General features: G+C 35.1%; 1 protein-coding gene across 2 annotated transcripts in view; it reads left to right on the forward strand.

Annotated features, from left to right (window-relative positions):
* USP45 (ubiquitin specific peptidase 45) overlaps positions 1 to 5,330 on the forward strand; it is a 48,750-nt gene extending 43,420 nt beyond the window's left edge. For both annotated transcript variants that reach the window (XM_015620621.3, XM_019005893.2), the window contains 4 exons: positions 1,581 to 1,678; positions 2,072 to 2,158; positions 2,600 to 2,753; positions 4,207 to 5,330. In XM_015620621.3, coding sequence (XP_015476107.1) covers positions 1,581 to 1,678; positions 2,072 to 2,158; positions 2,600 to 2,753; positions 4,207 to 4,340 — 473 coding nt within the window. In that variant the 3' untranslated portion in view covers positions 4,341 to 5,330. The remainder of the gene's footprint in view (positions 1 to 1,580; positions 1,679 to 2,071; positions 2,159 to 2,599; positions 2,754 to 4,206) is intronic.
* The last annotated feature ends 5,083 nt before the right edge of the window (positions 5,331 to 10,413 follow it).

Below are 10,413 nucleotides of genomic sequence, written 5' to 3' on the forward strand. Positions count from 1 at the left end.
GTGGTTAAATAGAAAATCTCTCCCCAAGCAAACTTGCTTATAACAATTTAAAACTTCATCAGGCCATAGCAACAAAACTAATTTTTATATTAGAACATAATCGTAAATGCAACATAGAATTTATTTTGCATCTTTTTTCTATCCAAGATAAAGAATTTAAAGAAGACTGTAAACAGAGTATGTGCATTGCTTGATACTAAATTTTGCTGCTGTTCCTGTTCCTTACAATCCTCAATGCTTTGAAATAAATGCTGTAATATTCAGCCCCAGTAGCCTACATACTCAGGGAAGTAATGTAATTACCTATGGAAAAGAGGTAAAAAAAGAGAGTTGTAATGAAGAGAGGAAAAAAAACTCCAAAAATTTGTAAGAATGGAGATGAGAGAGAAGTACCCTCTTATGACAATGTTTTCCTCCATGCTTGTATAGCTCAAGTGGACCATTAGAGTTCACCAAATAAGAAAAACAACTTAATGAAAAACTAACATTTTAGAAGGACTGGAGGGTTGGGGTTTTTAATGTATGGAAATTCAGAAGAATAAAAAAATTAAGCTCTTCTGAGAATTTGTAAATACAATAAAGGTAGTTTGTAAAAACAAAAAATGCCTGTTTGCAGTGCATTTATAGATATCTGGAGAGATAAAAGTTAAGCATGAGAAAATTCAGAAAAATTATTTGTATTTTATAATCATTCCTTTAATCATCATTGGACTCTAAGTGCTATATACATAACACCTTGGTTCCATGGGCACCATGGAAAAGGAAAACCAATTCACAACTAATCATTAATTATTTTTTCTTCCTAAAACAAAAGACGTAAGAGTCACCCAATTAAACATTAAATGCTCCATTATACCTCAAATGAACTATTTTCTTTTGAACATATGTAAAACCAGTAAATTGATTTTTTCAGCAAAAAACAAATGCTAGTTGTGTAATCTCTTTTACTGTGGAGATTTTCTGTGGGGCTTTCACTGTGCTGCTTTTGGTAAGCAAGCTGTGTTCCGTGGCTTCTGCACCATAGTGGGTTTGGAAGCCACATATCCCGATCCTGTATGCTGAAACCAACAGGTTAGGAAGTTTCCTGAAGCAGACAGCCCTCCTCAGACCTTTCTCTTAAATAAGTATGAAGCATGTAGTCATTCAGAAAGTACTGAAGAACGGAAAACCAAGCACTTAGTGATTATGACATTAGCATAGATAAAGAGACTTGTGCCTTCCAGTTTTTGTCCAGGAATCATCCATTTATTTTAGTTTTTAACAGGGAAGTTGGGTGCTGTAGTAACAATGTAGGTATCTCAGTGTGCAAGCGGACCTAGATAGTGGACAGGCTTCCAGCTTCTGATCTGAATTTCACAAGACTGGCTAAAATAATGCTCAGATTTCACAGATGATGTTTCTTAATAACCAGAAAAATGAGAAAATATTTTTGTTACTCTACAAAAATTCCCTCGTGTTTTATATAACAAGTACAAAAACATCACAGCATAGATCTATTCTGTCAGATGTTTAGAAAGTACTGTAAAAATTTCATGTGACTGCCTTCGCTTTACAAATTATTTTGATATTCATAAATACAGAAAAGAAAATGGAAGGTGTCTACACAAATGCTCGGAAACAGCTCCTGATTTCTTCAGTTCCTGCTATTCTTATTCTCCACCTGAAAAGATTCCACCAGGTAAGGAACCAAACTCCTCTTGTATATTTCTCTGTCCCATTGGTGGACGTGCAATTCTTCAAGTGTCATTGTGGATCCCAATACTGCCTTTTTAGATGGAGATCTGGTGGAAGCACTGTCTGAAACATGCTGATGTTGTGATTATCCTAACACCTTCAGATTGCATTTAGCAATCCTAATGTATCCAGGGAAAAGCCTTATGAGTCCATCATGCATATGTGTAGCAGACACTGTATTGAAAACGTAACAAAGAAAGTTTAAATAATTTAAACCATTTAAAATCTTACTCTTGGATTTGGTTAATTTTAATAGTATAGTGATACACCTTATCTTTAAAAAACTTCCTAGTAAAAATATTTATTTTACAGTTTTTGTTTTTTTTTTCTTTTGAAGGCTGGTTTGAGTCTACGGAAAGTAAACAGGCATGTGGATTTCCCATTGATTTTAGACTTAGCACCATTTTGTGCTGCATCTTGCAAGGTACTGTATCAAATCTTCATTTTTATTGTACTTCAGCTGTTGGTATCCTGACCACAAGTTAAATTGGATTGATTGTGATGATAATGATGATTATTTCCTCCTTTTTAAATTAAATTGTAGAGTGAATTTTTCAAATAATGTCCTCAGATCAGAACTGTAACTGTGCAATCCCATTCATATCAAGAATATCACAGTAACATTAGTTAAGCTGTGGGGCCCGGTGATGTTGGTGTATGCAACAGCATTAAGGACAAGTATTACTGCCACTATGATAACTAAATTAGTAAGACTACTGAGTACTTGTAATAGAAGTGTTTTGCTGTTAGAAATGCTGTGAATGTTTGCATCTTTTGGAATCATACTGCTGATAGCTACTTAAGATGCCTGTAAAATTCATCATGAAGTAATTCACCTTTGTTTTTTGTGTTTCTGGGATTGCAGAATGTTATGGATGGTGCAAGAGTGCTGTATAGTCTTTATGGAATAGTGGAGCACAGTGGCTCAATGAGAGGTGGTCATTATGCGGCGTATGTGAAAGTCAGGACATCCTCCAAGAAGTTGCTAGAGCATATTTCTACCACTAAAACTGTTCTGGGTATGTACAAACAGTGCTTCCTTTCCTTTACTGTAAACCAAAAGTAACTGTCTACAGGGATTTATAGCAAATAATCTTTTAGCTGAGAATAATCTGTGATTTTTAGGTAAGTTGTAGAAACCCCATCCCGGGATGTGCTCTGGGTCAGGCTGCATGGGGCTCTGAGCAACCTCAGTGGAAGGTGTCCCTACCCATGGCAGAGCTGTTAGAATTAGATGATCTTTGAAGTTCCTTCCAACCCAAACCAACCTATCATTCTATTAATTATTCTTTTTTGTTGTTGTTGCACACAGTGCATATCTGACTTCTGCTATTAATCCCATATAGAGCTGAGTGAATAATGGAATTTTGATTCAGCTATTAAACAGATAATTAAGGCAAAATTTTCCCCTCTTTCCTACTCAAAATAATACATCCATATGAATGGTTGTGCCTGGTAAAATTTAATTATTTGGCATATTTGGTATCTGAAAATGGTTTGGTACACCCTTTCTATGTTATGTTTATACATAGAAATTTCTACATACCATTTCTATATATGTTTAGTACACCAAATCTATGACATTAAATTAAATTACATTTTCTGAATATTTGAGCATTTATTATGTATCTTATGTTTAGGACTGAGAATTTTTTAATACTTAAAAATCTGGAATACTCTGGTTTAATGTGAACAGCAAGAATGTTTATCATGGAAGATACAAGGTTTGGTGTAGGGTTTCTCTTGGCATTTTGAGAACAGCAGACTAGTTCTTTCTTATTAATACTTGATGGATATGCATAACAGACAATTCAGGATACAAGCATCAAAAAGTCACCCAAGGACAAGAATGAAATAAGTTTCCAGGACATGATCTTTAGTGAAAAATTTGCAGCAGCAATAATATATTAAGCTGTCAAAGTTAGGTAAATATATTTACTGTTTCTCTTCTTGGGGGACAGTGAGAACCAAGCATTACCCTTTCTATCATATGTAGTATCACTTTGCATTTGAAGCTCATTTCCCAGAAAGACAATCTTTTACATTATTCATTAAATCAAAGTTTTGTTCAGTCTTATGCTTGTCTTGCAATGATTATTAGAACAGATTAGATCTTTTTGTTTCTTAATTTCACACTGGACAGTTTTTAAAATAAGATCTTTTTTTCTATGTCAGAACTGGTTGTGCTCTAGTATAACTTACTGTCGGAACTCCGCAAGCTGTACTGGAAATATCTTAGGCTTTCTAAAAAAAATATGAAAAAAGCTATGGTAGCATCCATTCCAAGGCGTTGTCTTGTACCAATTTCTCTTACAGTGCATTGTGACATGTAAAATGAATAGCAGACTGTATCTAAGTAATGAATTACTCCTGTAGGTCAGAAACTGCTCTAGCTTTTTGAAATAGCCACTGCATTTGCTTGATGATGTCATGAAAGACAAGAAAAAAATTTCTTTTGCTTCTGCATTTCAGGTTTAAAAGAAGCCATGGGAGCATCAGGAGGACAGTGGGTGTACGTTAGTGATGCCCATGTTCAGATGGTTCCAGAATCAAGAGTACTAAATGCACAAGCATATCTACTTTTTTATGAAAGATTATTACTATAATTCTTAACAGTTTAATTTCAAAGATGATAGTGTTATTTAGTTTACCTTATTTAAAGCTGCAGTGATAAGAGTACCTGTAAATATTGTGCCTTTATCTTGTAGAGAATTTATCATATTTTGACTCTGAAGTTCAGTTAAGCTATTATAAATATCTGAATGATTCTCTTAAAGTATGCACTTTGCCAAACATGTAAAATTCCTGGGTTCATTAAAACGCAGTACCGTTAGAATGTAAGATGATGTCCTATCCTACTGAGGTCTAGGGAAAGTTTGTTTTTGATTATAATAAAGATAAGCTTTTGCCCATAGTTCTAGAACAGTTGAGAATAGAAATACTGATAGCGCTAAGTGCCTGGATTTGCTGGTGTACAGTAACAATACAAGGTGTTCAATTTCTTTTGATCCAGTCCAGACCCTTCCCATCACTGGGTTGGATGTCAGCTGTTAAGATTTCTGTAAACAAGAGCCTGTCAAATAGTGTTGCTTCCGTGTTTAGTAATTGGAAAGCAGAGTCCTTCCAGAATGGATTGACGACAGCTGTCTCTGAGTAATGCTTCAGTGCACTTTCCTGATAAGAGCTGGGAATAGATTGGGAAAACATAGCTTCTAAATAGTGACAGTGAATCCTCAGATACCCAGTACCCTTTCAGTTGTCCCCAACCAGCACTGGTATAGCAATGTACTCCTGTTACAATATAAATATGTAGTTGGTGTGCATCAAGTATATCTCTGAGATATATATACACACCATAAATCCATCAATAGTTATTGTCATTTTACCTTCTAGGAAAGAGAATTGCAAATAATTTCTGTATTTAGTAATTTTTCAATTTCACAATTATGACAATGTACAGCATATAAGCTTGTGTATGTACAGAATTTAAGCGTAATTCAGTAAATTCTGTTACTTTTGGTTCCAAATATGAACTTGTTTATCTGTTCCTGAATACTTTTCTCACAGGAGTAATAAACTATAAATTATTTTTGCACTGTGTGTGTGAGATGGACAGTAAATGATAACTTTTGCCCTCTGATAAATGTCTGGACTTCCTTTTGTCAGCAGTGGGGGACAGCAGGTGTCCTAATGGCAGACCTGGTTTCTGTAGACTGTTTGACTGCCCTGTTTTGAGGAGTTACTTCCCTTGGTAATTTCTCATTTCCATCCCACAGAGTAATAGATACATTCTAAGGTCAAGACTTGATGACTACTTGAAGTTAAATGGTAATTAATTTCTTTAATAAGCAGTTGCTTAAATACAAATTACTTCTGTAATAGTTCCATCCTGTATGACTTCCTCTTCGGTAGAGAAAAAAATGTTAATATATGCTTACTGTTTTAATTTATGTTAATGTTTTTTTTTTTTAATGAAAAAACATGCTGTCCCTATTACTGTCTGTACCACATGTTGTCATACCTACCTGCCTGACTCTCCTATTCTCTCATCTGTTTCAGAGCTTCATCCCACTTGCATTCCCTCTTGTGCATAAGAAAATGGCACAACCTGTTAGAATTGCACTTGCTCAAACTGCTGAGGTGTATCTCACAGCCACATGACTTGCACATTCTTCTGCAGGCACTAGGGATTGTTAGGCCATACACCTGACAGTCATAATGGAGCGAGCCTCTGGTTGCACAGGATTTTATTTTCAAAAGGAAAACTTCTCTGTTTAGATCAAAATTAGGCTGTGTGTTTTGGCCAAAACCATGCTTTTTTTTCCTTCTACAAAGTAAAATTGTATCAGTCTACCCAAAAGTAGTAAAACACAGAGAAACCAAGCAGCCAGCTTTAGCCATCTGTATTCCAACTAACAACATCTTAACCTAAGTCTCCACTAAGTTAGAAAGAAAGATAATGTTTAGATGAGAGTTGGTTAAAACACCTTAATTCTGTTTTAGCCTCTTACCTTCCCGTACCATTCATCCACCTATATACACCTTTCTCCTCGGTGTGTAACTGTTCAACACTCAGAATTAGTGCCAGGCAACAGTTGTAGCAAATAGCAACTAAGTGTCACTTGTGTGATACAATCTTGCCAGGACAATACATGGAGTGAATCCTCCACTCTGAAGCAGGCAGATAGCTGACACCTGAAGTTCCTCCTTTTGCTGACTTCAGTAAAACTACTGAATTTAAGTACCCGTATTAATCTAATTTTTAGCCTAGAACTACTTCCCTAGACTGCACAGCTAGGATAGAAACAGAACAAGGTTCTTAACCTGTTACTTCTTACTTTTAATGATATTTTCAGGAAATTTGTGAGGCTGTCTTTGCTTCTTTTTAACTGTTTTTGTAAACTGTTTGCTGAAATTTTCCCAAGTGGACATAACTACCTAGGATGCCATAAAAGATGCAGGCAGAATTATTTTCTCATTAACAGCCAGGGGACATTTACCTGTATTTACAAGTATTTTATAGAACATGGAGAGAAAGTGCCATGAAAAATAGCCAACACCTTTATTCAAGATAGCCATCACTGTTGCTCCTAGATGAGGCGTTCTGAGTTGAAATAAAAAGCTGTGTTGGCAGAACTGTAAGCCTTGAGTCAGGAACAGATATGAAAATACAATAGAAAGAAGCAGTTTCTAAAAATAAAGGCAATAGGTGAAGTTATGCCTTCAAAATTAAAAAACCAATGACCAATGCAAGATGTTATACAGAATTTTAGATGCAAGTCACAATGTCCTTTACACAGACACAAGTTTTTTTGTGTGAAGTTTGGCTCTAAAGAAACTACATACATGTGTATACTGAAGACTTCTTATAATACTTTACCAGAAATTGGAAAAGAAGCTCAGAGCATTCTGAGAATACCAGAGTATACATCCTATATGTGCTAGAATGTTAAATATGATTCTAGAGTCAAGGAACTGGCAGTTTCCTGCAACTACCAGATGTGTGCACACTATTGTAAAGCTGAATATTTTCAGAATTTAGGTGAAGGGCTTGAAAGTTTAAGACTCTCCTTAAAATGTCTTGTATTTCCAACCAAAAATCTCTTTAGGCCTACTTTAGCATGTACTTTTTACAGAGCTTCACCACAATTTCGTGGTCCCCCATCCTGAAAAAGTGCAGTAGCCTGGGTCTTCATGTGGCATAGCTTCAAAATGGCTTTCTCTTCATCCCACCCTTCTCTTCTCACACAGGCAACACTGCTTTCTTCATCAACCCGATTTGTTCTTTATGTTTTTGGGTCTCCATAAGCCTCTGTGTCAATGTCTTTGCTTTCATTGATCCTTAAGCATAATAAGAAGTTCCCAATTTCATCACTTATTCTGTGAACTTGCAAAGCTCTTGCAGGAAAACCTACTGTAGCTGTAGTCTGGTCTGTCCCCATCATCACACTGGCTCTGCCTACAGGCTGTGATACCCCTGAGAAAAGCTGTGACTCCTGAACAGCTCTCTGCTGACCAGTCACAAGACAGTGCCTGTAAAACAAAGGATTCAAATTAGATAGTCCTCACTCACCAGTAACTAAACCTCACCTATGGGAAGTACCTGATTTACATATATGGACAACTGGAACTCCATACAAGTTTTCCCAGAACAGAGACATCAACAAAGACCGCTGCATCACCTAAGAGTTAGTACAGATTATAAGAAAGAATTTTGTTATCTTTGGGTTTATATATCATTTACACCAAAAGTGGCAAAAAGTGATGGAGAGATTTATTATAACAATCTATCTACAATATATGTACAGACATCATGTTTGCATTAGTCTGTTCTCCTAAGAGATGGCTACAAATAGAGGTGAAGGAAAAACAAACCCTGAACTTTGCTGCCCAGAGTGTATACACTGTAATTGCCTTTGTTTAGAAAATTAAATCTATGCAGTCAGCCAAACCTTCCTTCCCTTTCCCATCTGCACCCTCTGTGTGTATCAATGAAGTGCTCTTGCCTATGGATTTCAAGTGGTAGCAGGTGAGAGTGGTTTATAAATTCATTAAAAAGCTGAAATGTCTTAACTCCACCATTTGCTTCTCTGTACGCTTCTTTTTTATACTAACATAAAATGAATCATAAAGGGGCATGAAATGAATGCATCTACATTCTCAACCTGTTATAAAAATCTTATTTGAACATATTGGTAACAAACTAAGAAAGGAGTCATTTATTTAGTAGAAACTCTGAGATGTACTGAAATGGAAACAAATTAGATGGGAACAAAGAAAGCATTTAAATACAATTCTTCTGTTAACAAAAATTTGCGAATTCAATTTTCATTAGAAAATGGTAGCACACCTCAGAAAACAGCTTTACAGCAGCCCTGATTAAACAAAGATTTGATATTCCTTAGTTTTCAATATCTGGACTCTGTTTTGCTGTACCCTGTACACATTTATGCATTTGTACAAAGATTTATATATCTATGTGAAAGAAATACCACTATTCTTTGGTAGAACCATTTTTAATTTATTATTAACAATTTAATTATTTTAGAACTATTATTGTTGCTTCTGTGTCTATTTACCATGTCTTAGGCTGTCATTTTGCCAGCTGTTCTAGCTATTGTACTTCTCTTATTGGTGTATAAACAAAATGCAGAAATGGTGGAAAAGTGATTATTCAAAATTACTCATAATCTATTTTTTTTGTAAATTAATTTTAAAATATATTTTCAGATGGATGTCTGTTCATCCAAGTCAAAACACTTCTTTGCACATTACATAAGAAATCTAAGTGAATTTATATGTTATAATAATTGCAATGCATTGCAACCACTTCAAAACTACTTAGTGTAAATTCCACTTAGATAAAATTATAAATACTTCTATCTTCATTGATAGTAGAAAAAACTAACTTTTAAGTGTCTAGAGTGTTTCTTACATCTATTGCAGCTTCCAGTATTTTTCTAGTACAAAATATAAAGATGCAGTACTGCTTTTAAAAGAAAACAAGAACATTTATTTTGAGTGGGATTATGACCTTTTAGCAATTTCCTCATTGCTTTGCTAGTTTAGGGTTTTTTTGCTTTTGAGCTGTGTAACCTGGGAATTATTTTAGTGTATTCTGTAATGAAACCACCATGTCAACCATTCCCTATTTAGCCATTCCACAAAGTTGAGTTCTGATTCTTCTGTCATTTGTAGATGGAGATAATCCCTGATATGGTCATATGTGCTTGCATTTACACAAAAGACAATCTAAGTAATCAAAAATCTTGTTGCTAAGTTCAAAATACTTGTGAGCAATAAATCAAGCATGTTAAAAGTTTCATCTAGTTTTCATTCATTTCTTTTTTTCATCTATTTGAACTAATAATCTGACTTGACTGCAGATATTTAAATAACAAATAGTATTTTTAGAATTTGATTACAGTGCTGATACATGGTACATTTCATTTGTAGGTTTCTAATTCCAAATATTACTAATTAAACAGGGTCTTACATACAGACTGTATTTAAAAAACAAACACAAGTCTGACCAGTTTTCCAGTCTACCCAAGGTGCTTTAACAAGTTTCTGAGAGAATAGCTGCATTTGTCATCTATTAATTTTGTCTTTTCATCTGTTATATAGTTAGAAAAATGTGTAAATAAAACATCCAGCCATTTGGAAAACGGTGTTATTTAAATATAAGCTGTATGTTTTACATCTGAGTTAATGTATTTTTATCTTGTCTCACATCATTGCCTGTGAAAGAGCTCCCCAGAGATGAGTTCATATCCTTGAACACTTAAGTTATACTGCTTGTTTCCCCTGCCTTACCATCCGTGGCAAAGGGCATAGATAAAGTTTGTTCCCTTTACAAGAACTGAGTTCTGTAATTCTGTTATAAGACCAGGACCAAGAGTGGGACTCCCTCACATGCCCAGTTTCAGTAGCAGCTGGAAGTTTGTCCATCCGTAAGCATCACTCTGGAGTTCCAGCTGTGAGATGATACTGGACAGACTTAAAATTTCCACAGCACTTCTGTCCATGGAAAGCATTCTCAATCCTGCCATTCCATGTGACACGTAAAGGGGAAAATCTAGAATGTTTCAGCCAACACTAATACGTAGCCTAAGTGGCACTGACAAATCTTACACTGAAATAATCACAAAAGTTTATTGAATCCTTCATTTTTCTATA

The sequence above is a fragment of the Parus major genome, chromosome 3, assembly GCF_001522545.3.
Source record: "Parus major isolate Abel chromosome 3, Parus_major1.1, whole genome shotgun sequence".
NCBI lineage: Eukaryota > Metazoa > Chordata > Aves > Passeriformes > Paridae > Parus > Parus major.